General features: G+C 35.5%; 1 protein-coding gene across 1 annotated transcript in view; it reads left to right on the forward strand.

The window, feature by feature from the left end:
* The first annotated feature begins 258 nt into the window (after window positions 1–258).
* The window catches only part of Mia2 (MIA SH3 domain ER export factor 2), a 102501-nt gene continuing 82507 nt past the window's right edge, over window positions 259–20252 (forward strand). The window contains exons 1-6 of the mRNA XM_026411312.2: window positions 259–474; window positions 3223–3356; window positions 4544–4630; window positions 9870–10761; window positions 18849–19064; window positions 19165–19265. Coding sequence (XP_026267097.2) covers window positions 360–474; window positions 3223–3356; window positions 4544–4630; window positions 9870–10761; window positions 18849–19064; window positions 19165–19265 — 1545 coding nt within the window. The 5' untranslated portion in view covers window positions 259–359. The remainder of the gene's footprint in view (window positions 475–3222; window positions 3357–4543; window positions 4631–9869; window positions 10762–18848; window positions 19065–19164; window positions 19266–20252) is intronic.

Below are 20252 nucleotides of genomic sequence, written 5' to 3' on the forward strand. Positions count from 1 at the left end.
TACCCAAAGACTGTAACTGTTTTTGTGAAGGTCCACTTGAGAACTGTCCTGTCAAATGTAAGGTACCTTTAAATGAGACTGTTGTACATGGGCTGCCTTTATGAGACATTAGTCCAACTACAATCCTCTGTTAATTATTAAGCCTTTCGTATTATCTGGATACCACAGATTGAGAACACAGTGTTTGCTCAAGTTAAACTTACACACAGATAGAAAAATGTAGCTATCAGGGGACTAAAAACCAAAAGATATTTGCTGTTTAATGAAGACAGTAGAATATCTCCTGTTTTGGCTGGCTTGTCTACAACCTAAATAACTGGTTTAGATCTCATTTGGAATTCCTGGTTTCTTGTTTTAGCATGGCGGAACTTGCTGTTCACAGAATCCTTCTTTTGGTTATTTCACTGACAAAGTGCCTGGAGGGTACAAAACTGCTGGCAGAACTTAAAAAATGTGGTGACCTGGAATGTGAAAGTAAGTTCATTTTTCTTTTCATTCTACTCTTAAATCGAGGCTCTGAAATCACATAAATGTTTTTTGTGGGCATTTGTGATAAAAAATGAACCTTAATATAATTGTGAAATATTTGAATTATAAGTATAGCCCAGTATAAAAGAAAAATTCTGGAAGAAAAGCATTTTTTAATAATGTTTAATATAAGCATACAAAGGACAAATATCAGATTGATACAGAAGTATATCAGAGTTAAATAATATAAATCCATACCTCAAACACAAATTAATCAGTTCTTTTAAAAAGATAAATATAATTGATTTGAATAAAAAAGATATCAGGCCATTGGATAGTTCTTTATTTATAAAATTTCTACTATTTAGTTTCTATTTCATATGATTCTCATAAATTTTCTAAAAAACTTTTTATTTCAAAAAATCTGTCTAAACTTTATCAAATATTAATCATTTCTGTATTTATTATATAAAAGTATTGAAGTAAATCTTACAATATAAATATAATTTTATACTATTAAATACCATTAAACTTTTTTGATTTACTGTGAGGAAAAATTAATTTCCATTTTATTGTTTGAGAACTTATTTTTTGTGTTATTAGCATTATGTTTAAAGTAAATGAATCCTCATATAGTATAGTTGCTGAAAGTTCTTTCTTTCCAATATGTGATTTATGTCCAATTTGCAACATACATATTTTTAGCAGTGCAAAATATTATTAATGTAAACATGAATAATTTATAAGTAACATTTTTATGAGTAAACATTTTTCTCAAGCTTTGGGTAAATAATTTAATATGCAAAGAAGTATATTAAATAGCATATTATAATAATAAACCCTCTTCCCCTATTTATGCTGTAATATAACCCATTTTAGTATCCTTGGGGCCTGACAGAACATGAAAAAAGTACACTCCAACATTTAGTAAGTTATAAGGTTATTTTAACTTTAATTGTATGGCTTTAAAATATTTAAAAATTTTACATGTTAGTATCATTATGATAGTTAATGCATGCACATTGCCTTGTATGATTCTAGCATATGTAGTTATGGTTCATAGTTACTGAGGGTCTATACTATGTGCTGGGCCTGGGGGGTAGGTGGTTGCCTACCCATATTCATTCTACTTAATGATAACAAGACATATCAATATAAAATAGCAAATAGTGATATAACACATAAAGGGTAATAGCCCTAAGTTTGTGTTTTTTTCTTTTTGTTTTTTCAAAGAGACAAAGAATTTTAATATTTATTTTTTAGTTATCAGCGGACACAACATCTTTGTTTGTATGTGGTGCTGAGGATTGAACCAGGGCCCCATGCATGCCAGGGGAGTGCGCTACCGCTTGGGCCACATCCCCAGCCCCTTAAGTCTGTGTTTTAAAGTAATAGGAAGGAGATCTTTTTAAGTAGGGAAGGGGGACTAGAACATGGATGTCTTTGAATACCAAGCCAAAACACCTGGGCTTGAGGGTGTGTGCTGTGGGAAGTGTATATAGGTTTTTGTGACCATAAATGACATAAAAGAATTAGCATTTGTAAATACATAGAATGATGAAGATCAGAGAAAGGGAAATCAGAATAGGCTAAATGATTAGGACTGCCTTGGAAAGGAATTAGGATATGAGTGAAGCATGTAGAGATAGAGAAGAATTTCTTTTCTTTCTTTCTTCTTTTTTTAAAATATTTTTTAGTTGTCGATAGACTTTTATTTTATTTACTTATTTATACGTGGTACTGAGATTGAACCCAATGCTGCACACATGCTAGGCAAGCACTCTACCACTGAGCCCCATTCCAGCCCCCTCTTTTTTTGTTTTTTGATTCAAGGATTAAACTCAGGTGCTTTGACACTGAGCCACATTCCCAGCCCTTTCAATTTTTTAAAAAATAATTCCTAGTAGTTGATGGACCTTTGTTTATTTGTATGTGGTGCTGAGAATCGAACCCAGTGCATCACACATCCTAGGCAAGGGCGCTACCACTGAGCCACAACCCTAGCCCAATTTTTTATTTTGAGACAAGGTCTAGTTAAGTTGCTGAGGGTCTCCCTTAGCTGCTGAGGCTGGCATCAAACTTGTGATCCTTCTGCTTCAACCTCTGAGTTGCTGGGATTACAGGTGTATGTCACTATGGCCAGTTTGGGAGGGCTTCTAGGCTGATCCAAGAGCAGAAATAGAAGCTCAGAATAAGAAAGGTGGTGCTGCAGTGAAAGAAAGGGAAGGAGGGAGGGAATGTCGATGCACATCTGGCTCCACCAGAGTTGTATGACCAATTCTCTAAGCCTTAACTAAAGGCTCACTTGTTAGACCAAGATTTCTTTACAGACCTGTTTTGAGGATTTAATAAATAAAATGAAAGTGGTTATCATAATGTTTGGAAATATAGTAGGTACAAGAAAGAAAACTAACTTTCCTTTTCAGCAGATTGGATAATGGTAATGAAATATTCCAGGGACAACAGTTTTATAACCTTGATTGTAGCCCTAAGTCTGTGTTTTAAAGTAATAGGAAGGAGATCTTTTTAAATAGGGAAGGGGAACTAGATCATGGATGTCCTTGAATACCAAGCCAAAACACCTGGGTTTGAGGCTGTGTGTTGTGAGAGATGTATATAGGTTTTTGTGACCATAAATGACATAAAATAATTTAGCATTTGTAAATATATAGAATGGATTAGAGGAGAGCAAAATGGAAGAAGGAAAAATAACATTTTAATTTAAAGTATGTTTTTCTTTTTATGTTTACATAGCTTTAATAAGCAGAGTTGTAGCCATGAGAGATTACACAGGACCTGATTGCCTATTCCTGAACTTCACTAAGGGAGAAGAAATATCTGTTTATGTTAAACTTGCAGGACAAAGAGAAGATTTGTGGGCAGGAAGTGTAAGTAACCAGACTTATGAACTGAATACAGAATAAATAACCAACTTAGACAAGGATGCTTATTTTTTTACCTTTAAAGGAACTCTGGGATTTCAAAGTATTGTAAAAATATTAAAAGCCCTTAACATTTAAACAAACAAAAGTGGTTATGTTCATTGGTGGTTCTAATATTTCCATAAAAGAGGCTTTTGGAAAGATAGTCTGATTGAGATGGAAGACAAAGAGAATGTCTTGAAATTATTTTTTGTATAACATGCATATATTTTAAACTTAGCTTTTATTTTTATTTGGGGAGTCTTTAGGGGTGCTGTTGTAGATTATGGGGTGGGTAGGCAATTCCAGCTATCTGTTAGTGTTGCCATGTCAGGTTGGGGAGAGACTGGGAAGTTTTAGTTAATGGGATTATCTTGTTTTTCTAAACAAAGGGTTGAGTTGTTTTTGAAAAGATCATGAGAAAGGTTGGTAGCCTAGGGAAGCAAGGTTCATTCGTTTTTATGAAAAATAAAATAATAACTGGGAGACACTTTTATTGTAACAGTGCTGGATTAGAGGACCAAAGCAAGTAAGTTTTTTTTTATTTGGCGCAAACTCTTAGTACACTGACATTTCTAGAAGGGCAACATCTTGCATGTGCTTGAACCAGGTTAAGAGAATCTCTGTTACCAAGTCAATCCCAGGGAAGTTGAATTGGACTAAATCTTATCTTGATGACTCCTGGGCCTTTACTATTTTCATGAATCTATCTGTGGCTCTTCCCTGAGCATTACATCTTGAAAATGCTATGTCACAGCTCTGTCTACCATGGCTATTGCCACCACTGCCTTGCCTTTTTATATTCCAGATCTACTAGTGTAAATCTATGGTTGATCTGTTCAACAAGATCATTAAAGAACAGAGGGAGAGAATGAAAGAGAGAGAGAGGAGGAGAGTATGATTATATGGTGTAGTTTTTGTTTGAAACAGTAGAATTTTAGAGTTTGGCTCAGTATGTTCTTAAATTAATGTTATTCTTTTGAATAATAAAAGAATATGGTTTTACTCATTTTTTTTAGATGGTATTTGATAGCCAATTAATGTTTTGTGATTTGACTTAGATAAAAGCCAAGGACATGGTATAAAATCAGACTCAATAATAACTATTGCTTTGATCACTCCTCCTTGGTAATTTTTGTTCTTCATTTTGATAGAAAGGAAAGAACTTTGGGTTTTTTCCCAGAGATGCAGTCCAGATTGAAGAGGTATTCATTTCTGAAGAGGTTGAAATATCAACTAAAGTGAGTAAATTCATTCTCAGCTATGAATTGAATTTAAAATTTCTTGGCCAAAACAGTTTTTCTTGTACAAGTGTCCATTGATTGTGTTTCTCATATAGTAAATAGACACTCAGTAAGTACTGTGTAGGTGTTAGAGACAATTACTTAATACTCCTGTGCTACTAGGACCAGAGTTTATTTCCCACCATATTCCCTAGGTCTCAAATTTGTACCTCTTTTGCTGTTGGAGTTTTTAATGAATTAGTAATGTTGATCTTAATAATAATAAAGGGACTCAGAAAGTAACTTTAAAAAAAATTTTTTTAGTTGTAGATGGGACACTATATCTTTATTTTTATTTATTTATTTTTATGTGGTGCTGGGGATTGAACCCAGTGCCTTACATGGGCCAGGCAAGTGCTTTACCAGTGGGCTACAACCTCAGCCCAGAAAGTAACTTTTCAATATATGAACATGATTAGCCCATTTAATTCAGATTTCAGGTTTGGCCAATTTATTGCAAATAAGGTCAGTGTGATGTGAGACTATCTAGTTAAACCAATTATCTATTGTCTGGCTTTTTCCCAACACAAACTCAGGGATTAACTGTCCATTTATTGTATAATAATTGGTCCTGTCAGTTCTATTACTATAATGTATCTGCAGCACACTGTCTTCTGCTAATTTCTGCTCTCCCTATAGCACTAATCCAAGGCATCATCCTCACTTGATTGGAATGCTACCATACCATTCTAACTTTTCTTGCCTCTTCTTTTGCCTTCTTCTAATCCATTCTCTAATGATCATATAAAAACAAACACACACACACACACACACACAAAATGAGATGTTTACATGTTCTGTCATTGCCCCCTGCCCTCCTCTCTCTTGCAGATTCCTGCTTCCTGCCATTCCTCTCATTCACCATTCTCCTGATCTAACAGGCCTTTGGATCATTCTTAGAGCATGAAAAGCTCAGGGACCCAATGCCGCAGTCTTGGCTGGGCACAAGATCACGAGCCACTCACAGCTTTGTAGATTCAAACAGCAATTCTTTATTCCCGAACTCACACCGGCCTCCACACACGTTCAGGGGAAATCTAAAATCTGCCCGCACAATTCACGTCCCAAATACTTTCTCAATTCCATGAGAATTCAGCGGGAACTCAGGCAGCAGGAACGCCCTATTCCCAGCAGCCATAATCTTCAACCTCGAACTTCCCTAAAACCCATATTGTCTTAAACCCAGAACACCTTAAACTTGTCTTAAACCGGGAATGCCTTAAACCCAAGGAGCGGGATACTTCCTCAAACCTGATCAGCTCTAAACCCGGATCCGCCCTGTAAGGTCACCTTACTAAAGCATACATGCAATGTCCCAGCGAATGTCCTCTAAGCAACATGGGGTACGCTGGCAAGGAAATTTCGATGCTTCATTCCTACTTGGCAATGGCCCTCAGCAACCCAAATAGGTTTTTTCTTTTTTGTTTGAATGCTTTCTCAAAATTCTTCACCTTGCTAGTTCCTTTATATCCTTTAGGTCACAGTTTAAATATCATTAAAGTTTTCTGCCTTCCAATGTGGGGGAAAAGGCACACTATACATTGCTGGTGGGACTGCAAACTGGTGCAGCCAATATGGAAAGCAGTATGGAGATTCCTTGGAAAACTGGGAATGGAACTACCATTTGACCCAGCTATTCCTCTCCTTGGTCTATACCCAAAGGACTTAAAAACAGCATACTACAGGGACACAACCACATCAATATTTATAGCAGCACAATTCACAATAGCTAAACTGTGGAACCAACCTAGATGCCCCTCAGTGGATGAATGGATAAAAAAAAATGTGGTGTATATACACAATGGAATGTTACTCAGCAATAAAAGAGAATAAAATCATGGCACTTGCAGGTAAATGGATGGCACTGGGGAAAATAGTGCTAAGTGAAGTTAGCCAATCCCCCAAAAAACAAATGCTGGATGTTTTCTCTGATATAAGGTGACTGATCCATAATGGGGTAAGGAGAGAGGGAGCATGGGAGGAATAGACAAACTCTAAATAGGGCAGAGGAGTGGGAGGAAAAGGGAGGGGAGTAGGGGGTTAGCAATGATGGTGGAATGTGATAGACATCATTATCCAAAGTGCATGTATGAAGACATGAATTGGTGTGAACATACTTTATATACAACCAGAGATATGAAAAATTGTGCTCTATATGTGTAATAAGAATTATAATGCATTCCACTGTCATGTATTTTAAAAATAAAATCAATTAAATATATTTTTTTAAAAAGTTTTCTGCCTCCCAGAAAACTTTTAGGATAATAGGCACATACCTGGATTGTGATGGTAACAACAGTATATTCATTTGTTCCAACCCAGAAAAATACATAAGGTAATTCTGTGCAACTTTTTGATAGTCTTCCATACAGCTGGGGGGAAAAAGTATGCTGAGTTTACAAAGAAAAACAAACAACAACAAAATCTTCAGAGAGGCTTTCCATGATGATTCTAAAGGAATTATTCCTTAAGTGCTTTTTTTTTTTTTTTTTTTTTTTTTAATACTGAGGATCAAACCTGCTTAACCATCCCTGGATCTTTTTATATTTTATTTAGAGACAAGGTCTTGCTAAATTGCTGAGACAGGCTTTGAACTCCTGATCCTCCTGCCTCCGCCTCCCGATCCACTGGGATTACAGGAATTTTTGCTTCTTAATGATACCACCGGTTATCATTATCGTGACAAGTTCTGTTCCCTCACATGTTGAAGTGTAACATTAAGAAGCATGCCGAGGCAAGCACATGAAACAGGGTTTATTTAAAAAGGGGTTAACATAGACTTCTCCCAGGAAGGAGAAGGGGGCCATAGCTGGTATCCTGGTATCCCAAGAAGTGAAAAGTGTTCTGCCTTTTTTATAGGTTTTAGGCTGTTGTTCTCCTGCTCTCTTCCCCTTATCTCTCTCCTTCTTGACTAGGCCCAGGAGATGATCAGTGGGATGGCCAAAAGGTGGAAAGCAGATGGGTTGGAGTGATCTGGGCAGGAAGGGGGCATAATTAACAACTCCCTGTAGGGAGGGACAGGTTACCTTAGCAACAGGTTGGAGCGAGGGCAGGTTATCCTGATAATAAAGGTGGAGAAAGTACTCTGAAGGAATTAACATCTCAATTCTTCATTCTCTGGATCCAACCCTTGCCTTTCTGCCTATCTAATTTTGGCTTTTTGGCTTCATTAATGTGATTTTCTTTCATGGCACTAATTGCAATTTACAACTACCTTTTTTTTTAATTGCTTACTGTAGAACCCTAACATCTAGCATGGTAGCATAATAAAAGAAAAGGGCCTGGATTCTTTTGTTTTGTTTTGTTTTGTTGAGATTGTGACCTTGCTGTGTTGCCCAGGCTGGTCTTGAACTCCTGATCCCTTTTTCTCAGCCTCCTGAATAGCCAGATTACAGGCACCCACTAACATGCCCACCTCACCCAGATTCTTGTATCAAATTCCCTAGGAAACAGACACTGAGGCATGTTTTCTGAGGAGTACCGTTGTGCACAGTACTTGTAAGGCAACAAAAGGAAAACAGGATTGGGCTGACAGAAGCTGAAAAGTCATGCAGTTAAAATAAAGGTAGCCTTGGGTTCCATAAGGAGCTCTGAGGTTAGAGTTATCCCGAACATAAATAAGAGCGTTGGGCCATCTACCCTTATAATACTGCAGCAGAAGTAACTTTTTCTGGAATAGTTTAACTTTGAGCTGGGTGAGGCTAATATGTACTGGAGACAGTTACTATTCGAAACACTTGACTCATTTAATATTTAAAATACTCTTTTGTAAGGAAGAGGACTATCATTGTTCCCATCTTACAGATCAGGAGAAGGAGGCATAAAAGGTCATATAATTCATCCAAGGTCGAAGAGCTAATAGATGACAAGATCCAATGTCTGTTCTTAGTCACCTACTATTCTGTAGTGTCAAATATATATTATAAAATTGCAATTCTGAAGTTTTTTTCCTCAAAAATCTAAACTTTATCCTCATTTTATAATGGTAATAGCCAAAGAGGAGCCCACACCACTATTTCTAAATTTCAGGTTTTTAAAAAGTGACTTCTTAATTTTTTTCCTTTATGATTTTGTTGCTCTGTGAGATAAGCAAATAAAGTCTCACTGTCATTGGTTATATGTAAAAGCCAAATAAGGACATCTGAATGTTTTAGTACAGCTTTTAACTAGGGCTTCATACTTCAGCATCACAGGTCTATCTAAGCTGTGATAATATGTAGTAAAATTCCCTACTGTTTCGTCTGTTCTTGCTGCTGTACCAGAATACCAGAGATTGGGAAACTTTTTAAAAAAATTTTTTTTAGTTATAGATGAACACAATACCTTTATTTAATATATTTATTTTTATTTGGTGCTGAGGATCGAACCCAGTGCCTCCCACGTGCTAGGCAAGCATTCTACCACTGAGCCACAACCCCAGCCTGAGACTGGGAAACTTTTAAAGGGAAGAAATTTATTTTTCAGAGTTCTAAAAACCAGGAGGAAGTCCAATATCAAGAGACCCGCATCTGGTGAGGGTTTTCTTTCTGCATCATTCCATGGTGGCAGGTGAGAGATGAGAGAGGACATGAGAGAGCAAGAAGGGGTTGAGTTCATACTTCAGAGAAGGAATCACTCCTGGGATACATGGTAGGATGAATACACTCCTACCATAGCAAAATTTATCCATTCTCTCTGCTCTCATGGTCTAATTACTTCTCTTTTGGTCCCATCTCCTAACACTGTTGCATTGAGAATTAAATTTCCACCACAGGCTTTTTGGTGAATACATTTAAACCATAGCAGTCTCTCATATCACCACACAGACACATGTATCCTCTCAGTATAATCTTCAGATGTGCAATATTTTGTGGATCTGCATGCCTTTTCTTCAAGAGCTTATTTATAGAATATACTTGAAGCATTGATTCTCTCTTCTTCTCAACTATTTAATAACTCAGAAACTGTAATGTAAAAGGATTTTCATTATAAAAAGAGAAAAGAAAGAAAAAACTGGATTTTCTTTTAGGTTTATATTATTAACCTTTAGAAGTCAGTTGTGATGTGTTTGAGATTAGAAGATCTGATTTTAGTTTTTGCTCTGAAGTTGAGCTTATTGTTTTGTCTTGGGAAAATCATAGTCATCCTTTTTAAATGGTACAGAGAGAATGAGGAGCTTTAGTACATTTATGTGAAATGCAATTTTTTTTTCTTTTAGGAATCTGACTTTCTTTGTCTCCTTGGAGTAAGTTACATATTTGAAAATAAAGATAGGGAGTTTAACAGTCACAGTGGTGAAAATATGTATCCATATGAAGAAGAGCAAAAATATAGTATATATGGAAGTGATTTCCAGATAGAATCTGAATTTTATGCAATTTCTGAAGGCCAATTTCCCACATCAGAGTCTTCTGAAGATATTAGAAATGACTGGGAAGAAGCCAAAACTGGAAGTGTGAAACAGGATCACGTTCCAGAAGTGGATCATATCTCATCACCCTTAACTGAAGTACAAGGATGGTTTGGACTGAGAAAGGAACATGGTGAAGAAAAGGCTCTTGAATCAGTCATTGAACCTGTGCAAGGAAGCTCATTTCAAAGTAGAAAAATAACAGTGGAAGATGAAAATAACCTAGAGGAATTAAATAATGGTGAGCCCCGAACTGAACATAAGCGAGAACCTGAATCAGAATTTGATTCAGTACCAAAGGAACAGTTGGCACTAGCACTGGAGTCAGAGCATGTACTCAAACCCCAAGCCAATGGTTGGTTTGGTGGTGAATTTACAAGTAAATCTGACCACGATAATGAACAGGAAATAAAAATGATAAAAACTATGGAAACAGAGGATCAAATAGATAAGGAAAAAGTCTTAGAGAAAACAGATGATTCTTACACCATAGCATATTTTACAAAGTTATTCTATAATTTTGATAACCCTTGGAGCTTCCAGAACATTCCAAAGGAAACAGAGTTGCCATTTCCCAAACAGATACTGGATCAAAGTAATATGGTTGAAAATAATGAAAGAGAAGAATTTTCTGGAGAAAATGATCCTATAGATAATATGAAAGATCTCACAATGTTGAAAAACAGATATTATCAATCAGGTTGGTATGAAGATATTTATAATTTATTCATTAACATAATTTTTTTATTTTAATTTTTTTAGTTGTAGATGGGCACAGTACCTTAATTTTATTTATTTTTATATATTGCTGAGGATCCAATCCAGTGACTTACATGTGCTAGGCAAGCACTCTATCACTGAGCCACAATCCCAGCCTGACATAATTTTTTTCAACATTTATTTTTTAGTTGTAGTTGGTCAGAAAACCTTTATTTTATTTATTTACTTTTATGTGGTGCTGAGGATCGAACCCAGGGCCTCACACATGCTAAGCACTCACTCTACCACTGAGCCATAATCCCAGCCCCACAATTTATTTAAGTACAAATTGGATAAAAAACAGTCCAGGAAACCATGTTGTTCAAAATATTCAATAATTAGCATCAACCACTCTTCTATAAATTTCTAGTTTACTGTGGAACTTAGATTATAATCTTATAAGGCAAAATCCCATGGGAAAAAGAATAACTGGAGAAATATTGATGTTCTAAGAAGATCCTAAGGTATTTTATAGAAACTTTATTATCAAATTGATATATGTAAATAGGTTTAAATTTTTAAATAGCGCTAAGCCATTTTTTAAAAGCAATTTATTTCGTATTCTTATTTCCTGAACTCTCCAAGTGCCATGAGGGGGTCTTCAGATCTTTTGAAGAGTTCCAAAAGGAGGCTTTACGTGTGTTCATAAGCCATTCTGTTGTTGTCACAATGGGGCAGTTATATCAGGTTCTCTCTGACTTCAGCTCTCACCAGATGACTCTCCATGACTCTAAACCCCTTGAAGGAATCAAAACTGTTGTGTTTCTGGTCATCCCAGGAAGCTGGGTTTCTGTCTTCGGGGAGATAACCCACAGTACATGGGCCTCCAAAGCGATTTGTGTACTATGGGTTAGCTTCTGACCTTTCCCCTCAGATCTCATAAATTGAGATCAAAAGTCAGAAAGGGAGCATCTACTTGATCAGTCCTCCTCCTCTCTACCAAGATCCTCCTTCTGCCCTTTATCCTTTGCCACCTTAAGGCAACTTTAGATCCTTGGAGCCAGGACAATTGCAAATCTCCATCTCAGAAGGAGCTGTTCCTTCACATTTGCTTGTCTACAAGATCAATTTGAGTGCTTTTTCCTGATACAAGAACTGGGTGTCCTAAAGGCATATAGAAATTTGTATAGGAACGGGATTCCAGTGAAAAGTTTGCTTTGATTGTTCTCTTGGGCTCATTGAAAATCTTAGGACTGAGATTCTGTAGAGCACAATATAACGTAAGGGTCCAAGTAATAAATAAGACAAATTGAGCCTTAAAAGAAGTGAAATTATTTGTAAGATGAAAAAAAAAAAAAGCAATTTCTATTGCTTCTATTCCAATCCCACCTTTGTCCCAGAAAAAATAATTTGTTTTTGTTTTTTTAAACTTTTTTTTGGAAGTGGTTGGAAAGAATACTTTTATTTTATTTATTTATTTTTATGTGGTGCTGAGGATCGAACCCAGGGCCTTGCCTGTGCTAGATGAGCGCTCTACCACTGAGCCACAATACCAGCCCCAATAATTTGTTTTTGATGTTTTAAAAATCAAATCTTTTTAGTATTTTTCTTTAGTTTTCTAAGTATAATCTTTATATTATTCTGTTTTTATTAATCTATTTTATACAAAGTCTTTTGACTTCCTATTCTGATAAATGAAGATTTTTGCTTATTTATACTCATTTTTTATTTATTTATTTTTATTTTTTAAGAGAGAGAGAGAAGGAGAGAGAGAATTTTTTAATATTTATTTTTTAGTACTCAGTGGACACAGCATCTTTTTTTTTTTTTTTGTATGTGGTGCTGAGGATCGAACCCGGGCCGCACACATGCCAGGCGAGCGCGCTACTGCTTGAGCCACATCTCCAGCCCCAATATACTCATTTTTTAGACTTTCTCAGTATAACCATATTTGCATGGTTTTCTTAGAAACCTAAGCTAAGGGAAACTTCAGTAATTCAAAATAGTCTTGATTTTTAAATTTTTAAAAAAAATTTTTGTGGGCTGGGGATGTGGCTCAAGCAGTAGTGCGCTCGCTTGGCATGCGTGCGGCCTGGGTTCGATCCTCAGCACCACATACAAAGATGTTGTGTCCGCTGAAAACTAAAAAAATAAATAAATATTAAAAATTAAAAAAAATTTTTGTATCAGGGATTGAACTTAGGGGTACTCAACTACTGAGCCACATCCCTAGCCCTTTATATTATTTTGAGACAGTGTCTTGCTCATTTGCTTAGGGCCTCACTAATTTGCTGATGCTGACTTTGAACTTGTGATTCTCCTGCCTCAGCCTCCCCAGCTGTTGGGATTATAGCATGCACCACTGTGCTGTGCCTTGATTTTTAAATTATATTTTATTCTAGATCAGTAGTAATGCTTTGTTTTGTTTTACCTAAGAAGCATATTTTAAAAAGGGTTTTCTCTAAGTGTTCAGGTAATAAGGAATTTTTAAGCAAAAATAAGGTAAAATGTTTTCAACTTTCTCATAAGCAAAAATAAGGTAAAATGTTTTCAACTTTCTCCTTCAAATCTCAATTCTGGAAGTTTATCAGAGGGCAATAAGAGAGTGTGAATATCACAGGACACTTCCAGATTTAGATGTCCTGTATCTAGTAACTCTTTTGATTAGAAAGGATTGTGTTATGTGACTTCTCTACATCTCCATTCTGATCTCTCTGTAATGGACAGATTAGAAACTCAGCAAATATTTTACCAGTAATACAGAAATGATAAACCTTTCAGAAGAGGCCAACAGTGTTGCAAATTCAGGAAGAATTTTCCTAAATTTCCAAAATTATATGTCATGTCTTTATATTTTCCCAAATTTTAGCTCTGTGCTTGACCAGCATCCTCAACCAGCATACAGGGAGATTATTAACTTGTTTTCCAAGTTAGAAAGGCACATGACTAAAAACATTAGAGACTTAGATGGTCAAAAGCGATTGAAGGGCTGGGGATGTGGCTCAAGCGGTAGCGCGCTCGCCTGGCATGCGTGCGGCCCAGGTTCGATCCTCAGCACCACACACACAACATCTTCCGCCAATAACTAAAAAACAAATATTAAAAAGTTCTCTCTCTCTCTTTTAAAAAAAACAGTGATTGAAAAGTAAATTCTCTTGTACCAAACTTGACATATTCTAAAGGAATATGTGTGAAAAAGCAGATCAGAGTCATTGGAAAGAAGAGAGAGTACAAGAAAACAAAACAATATCAGGTCCAGAAATATAGAAGATTCAAAACATTAATGTATAAACATATTTTAGACATAATTATATGATTTCAGGGCATCCTCAAAATAATTTTATTTATTTATCATACAGAATGATATTGGGAGAATTTCTAAGCATGAAAAAGCCTGATGAATAGTCAAATGAGAATAGGGTATTCATGCAATTATAACTAGTTTTGAGGGATTTTCATGAAAATATTCAGAAATTCTTTTAAGGTTCAGATAGAAGATATATAATATATAAACAAAGTGGGTTATTCCAAAACATTACATTATTAAGTAAATGAAAAGGAACTTGGGCTTGAATAAAAATTAAAAAAAAAAAAAAAAGAATCCTAAAGGAGGAATTTAGATTAAAACCACAGGCCCTATTTTCTGGATATTGAAAAAAGCTAAAACAGCCAGTCTTTTCAGATCATTTTAACAACTGTTTTAGGGAATAACAGATGAAACTTGCTTTAATTGGAAAAATTGCATAAGAAAATGGAATCAGATCCTAAATCAATATTTTTGAAAGGCAGAGACTTGAGATAATGATATTACAGAAACACCATGCTGGTATAGATATTTATAAGAGAAAGCAGGGAATTTTTTTGTATTACAACATTAATGCCTATTTTACAAAGGGACTCCAACTGAGTTTATTTAAAGGACATTTCAAAGAACTGTTAAATATCAAAAATTATTATTTTGGGGGCTGGGGTTTTGGTTCAGTGGTAGAGTACTTGCCTAGCACACCTGAGGCACTGGGTTCGATTCTCAGCATCTCATAAAAATAAAATAAAGTTATTGTGTCCACCTACAACTAAAATATAAAATATATTTTTAAAAAATCATTTTGTTTGACTTAAAATTGTGTCACGAATTATAAGGAAATTGCATGTCTGTATCTAATGTATATTTTAAAGTCAGTTTAAGTTATGAAAAATTATATCTCAAAATTATAATTAAATATAAAAATGCTATAAGAAGTATCCATTTTTCTTAACATATATTTATTTCAAATGCAGTTTAAAACAGTATTTTGAAAAAATCAATATAGACTCATATAAATTTGAATATAAATAGTCCTTTTTCCCTAATTTTTAAAAATTTTTTTAATTTGGGGCTGGGGATGTGGCTCAAGCGGTAGTGTGCTCACCTGGCATGCGTGCGGCCCGGGTTCGATCCTCAGCACCACATACAAATAAAGATGTTGTGTCCGCCGAAAACTAAAAAAAAAAATTAAAAAAAATATTTTTTTTATTTTACTGGGGATTGAACCCAGGTACATTTAACCACCAAGCCACATCCACAGCCTTTTTAAAAATGTTTTATTTTTTTATGGTTCTGAGGATTGAACCCAGGGCCTTGTACATGCCAGGCAAGCACTCTACCAACTGAATTATATCCCCAGCCTTATTTTGAGACAGGGTCTCACTAAGTCCTTAGGGCCTTGCTAAATTGAAGAGGCTGGGCTTCAATTTGTAATCCTCTGGCCTCAGCCTCCTCAGTCCCTGGGATTATAGGTGAACACCACTGCACCCAGCTTCCTAAGTATTGTTGAAGATCGCTATTTTGATCCCTGTATTTACAACAATTTTAGGATATTCAGACTCCCGATTTTGGTTGCTGCAGTCATAGCATTTTCCAGGCTGAGGTAAGAGGGTGCCTTAAGTCCAGGAGTTTGAGACAGCCTGAACAACAGAGCAAGATGCCCACTCAAACAAAACAAAACAAAATGCCCTGGGTTTGAGCCAGGCATGGTGGCTATTTTAGTCAGCTTTTTGCTGCTATGACTAAAGGACCTGACCAGCACAATTATAGAGGACAAAAGTTTATTTGAGGGCTTGTAGTTTCAGAGGTCTTAGTCCTTGGAAAGACGGCTCCATTCCTGGAGACTGAACATCATGGTGGGAGAGAGTGGCAGAGGGAAGCAGCTTATTTCATCAGGAAGCAGAGAGAGTCTCCACTCTCAAGATACAAAATATATACCCCATAGCCACATGCTATCACCTAGGTTACCATTCAGTTAATTCCTATCAGAGGATTAAATCAGACTCTTATAGCCCAATAATTTCTACTCTGAACCTTCTTGTATTGTCTCACATGTAAACTTTTGGGGGACACCTCACATCCAAACCATAACAGTGGCACATGTCTATCATCCTAGCTACTCCAGAGGCAAAGGCAGGAGGATTGTAAATTCAAGGCCAGCCTCAGCAATTTAACAAGCTTCCATCTCAAAAAAAAAAAAAAAAAAAGAAGAAGAAGAGGAAGAAAAGGGTTGGGGTTGGGGTTCAGTGATACAACTGGGAGCCCTCAGGAGGCCCTAGGTTCAATACCTAGCACCATAAACAACAACAAAGTCAAAACGTAAATCAAACAAATAAAAGTATTGGCTTAATTGTTCTTTACTACTAACTTCCACAAGTGATATTATTAAATGACTGATATGTGTTTCTTCGTTTGGGACTTTCATCTTTTATTAAACAATGCTAAATGAGTGACAGCATCAAAGTGTTGTTAAGAATTATTAAGGGAGGGCTGAGGTTGTGGCTCAGTGGTAGAGTGCTTGCCTAGCACCTAGCATCCTCAGCACTACATAAAAATGAATAAGTAAATAAAGGTATTGTGTCCAACTACTATATATATTTGTTAACTCAAAGACCAGAATTAGACATTGAATATTCATTTACTACTTATTGTTGCTTTCAGGCCTATACTGATACTTTTTTTTTTTTTTTTAATCCTTGTCTTAAAAAGTCAAAGTAACTGAGAAGTAGATTTCACAGATCACTTGAAATCTATACTTCAGATAGGGCTATTAGAACTGAAACCCATACACAACTTGTTTCATTATACTCAATTCAATCAAGTGATCAGATTAAACTACATTTGAAAATTTAATGGATTATCTTTTTTTTCCTTTTTTTTTTCTTTTTTAAATTCAATTTTGCAGCAGTGGGGATTGAACCTGGGAACATTTACCACTGTGTTACCCCTCATCCCTTTTTAGATTTTATTTTGAGACAAGAGCTCACTAAATTGCCCAGGCTCATCTAAAACTTGTGATACGTCTGCCTCACACTTCCAAGTTGCTGGGATTATAGGTGTGTGCCACAAACACAGCATCAGGTCAAATTGAACTTTTTAAAAGTAAATTGATGTCTATTTTGAACTGACATGGACATAATTATATGATACAATATTACAAACATGGCAACTTTTGATCTAGAGATGGGTCAAATTTGAAATTTTAAAAGTAATTTTGGGAAAGGTAATACTTTTTAAATGAAGGTTGAGAGATATGAATAAGTATTCTAAAGTTGAATTCAGGCATATTATAGTTCATTTAAAGATGTAATTTGTAGCATAAAAGCATAAAAGTCAGGATTATTTTATTTAATCCTGTATAAGCATTGTTTAATTGCAATATTTTCCCTTAAGTAATAATTATTTTATCATTTGGATAACATGGATTTTTATCTAATAGTGCAGATTTACCTGCTTTCTGTAAAAACAAAGAAACAAACAAAAAATAGGAGATATATTTGATTGTGGGATTTAAAAAGCTGTTAAAAACCTGGGTATGGTGGCATATGCCTATAATCCCAGCAACTTGGGAAGCTAAGGAAGGATGATCACAAGTTTCAAATTAGCCTCAACAATTTAGCAAGGCCCTAAGCAATTTAGTGAGACCCTGCCTCAAAATAAAAAATAAAAAGGGTTGAATATAGCTCAGTGTTAAAGGGCCTCTGGGTTAAATCTCAAGTACTCCCCACCAGAAAGAAAAAGTTGAGTGTCAACATAAAGTAGCTGTAGATACTATAAATAATTTTAGTCATTTTGATTCTTTAACAGCTAAAATAAGAAAAAATATTTCTCATTGATTTTCTTGAAAGGCAGAAATATGTATTTTTGCAATGGTATCTAGCTATTATACCTTCTTGGATGATAAATGTATCTAACAGGAATGAAATCCTAAAGGGACTATGTATTATCTTATTCTTAACCATAAGCTTATGTTTCCACAGAGTGTTTGTTGACAGTTTTGTTAGTTTTAGGTTTTTTTTTTAACATACTTTTTAGGATTAAAGGCAATGTAGAAGATAGAATTGCATACAGTTTTTGTGATTCTTCCTTGGACAAGGAATAAAGGAAAGGCTGTACGGTAGATTGAATAAAAGTGCCTCAAATGTGTCAAAGTTTTAACCTCCAGGCCCTGTGACTTTGGAGATGTGTGTAAGGATCTGGGGTGGAGAGATTATATTTTATGGGCCCAAAATAATCACAAGAACGAGGCAGGAGGGTCAAAATAAGAGACAGATTAGAGGATGGATTCTGCTGGCTTTGAAAGTGAATGGTGCTGTGAATGAAGGAATGCTGGAGGCTTCTAGAAGACAGAAAAGGCAAGGAAAATGATTCTTTTTTAGAGCTTCTGGAAGAATGCAACCCTTGGGCTGGGGAGTGGCTCAAGTGGTAGCACGCTCGCCTGGCGGCCGGGGTTCGATCCTCAGCACTACATACAAACAAAGATGTTGTGTCCGCTGAAAACTAAAAAATAAATATTAAAAAAAATGCAGCTCTGCCAATACCTTCTGACCTCTTGTACTCTGAGAGAGAAAATTTGTATTACTTAAGCCACCAAGTTTGTGATAGTTTGTTATATCAGCAACAGGCATTAATATACAGACTACAAATTTATGTTTTAATGCATTATTTATCAAAATTGTCACAATGATCACAAAGGTTCAAAGAATGACCTCCTAGAAGATAAAAGGGAAGCCCACAACAATGTAGGTATTTCTAAAAAGACATTTCTTTGTATTTGTTTGCAGATATGATCGCTCAAATAAAGTTACCTATGAAAATTCACGAAGAAGTATTTTTTGAAACCTCATCTTCTAAAAATGATGAAAAATCAAAACCATCAGTGGACTTTGAAGGGTCTGCTCAGGTGGAAATAGACAGATCCATGGAAAATCCCCTGTTAAACAGCCAGATGGTTTTAACTGATTGCTCTTCGTCTTCTCAAAATTACATTCCTCTAAATGGTAAGAAACAGGTTATTGTTTTCTAATTTCTCAGTTAAGGAACAAATTAGGATCAGCAGTTATATGTCAAATATTAATATTTTTATTTATAACTCCACAGAAAATGCTACTGAGTTTCAGATTCTGAAATACATATTTCAAATTAATGATTATGAGTTTGTGAATTCTGCACTTTCACTGGTTATAATTCTTACAGAAAGGGTAAGTTGGCCTTTTAAATCTTTCAAAATAATTTAATCTATTTTGCTAAATATTAGAGCAGCTTCAAAATGTTTTTTCAATCTTTCTTTTTTAAAATTAATTTATTTTAATTAGGTAAAAATGACCTCGGAATGCATTTTGATTTATTATATACAATTGCAGCACAACTCTTCATTTCTCTGGTTGTACACATTGTAGTGTCACAGCATAAGTCCAGTCACACATGTACCTAGGGAAATGATGTCCATCTCATTCCACCATCTTTCCTGCCCCCATGTTCCATCCCTTCCCTCGCTCTCCTTTGCCCAAAGTTCCTCCATTCTTCCCATGTCCTCCTCCCATTCTGTATCAGCATCTACTTATCAGAGAGAACATTTGACCTTTGGTTGTTGGGATTGACTTACTTCATTTAGCATGATATTCTCCAACTCCATCCATTTACCTGCAAATGCCATAATTATTTGATTGTTTTAATGCTGAGTAATATTCCATTGTGTATGTGTGTGTATATACATACATATATAAATGTATATATATATATGTGTGTGTGTGTGTGTGTATACATAGATCGATCTATCTATCTATCTATCTATCTATCTATCTATCTATCTTTCTCACAGTTTCTTTATCCATTCATCTATTGAAGGGCATTTAGGTTGCTTCCACAGTTTAGCTATGGTAAATTGAGTTGTTATGAACATTAATGTGGCTGTGTTACTATAGTATGCTGATTTTAAGTCCTTTGGATATAGACCAAGGAGTGGGATAGCTGGGTCAAATGGTGGTTCCATTCAAAGTTTTCTATGGAATCTCCATACTGCTTTCTAGAGTGGTTGCACCAATTTGCAGTCCAACCAGCAATGTATGAGTATGCCTTTCCCTCACATCCTCAACAACATTTATTGTTGTCTGTATTCTTGATAACTGCCATTCTGATTGGTGTGAGATAAAATCTTAGAGTAGTTTTGATTTGCATTTCTCTAATTA

Source organism: Urocitellus parryii, chromosome 6 (assembly GCF_045843805.1).
Source record: "Urocitellus parryii isolate mUroPar1 chromosome 6, mUroPar1.hap1, whole genome shotgun sequence".
Taxonomy (NCBI): Eukaryota; Metazoa; Chordata; class Mammalia; order Rodentia; family Sciuridae; genus Urocitellus; species Urocitellus parryii.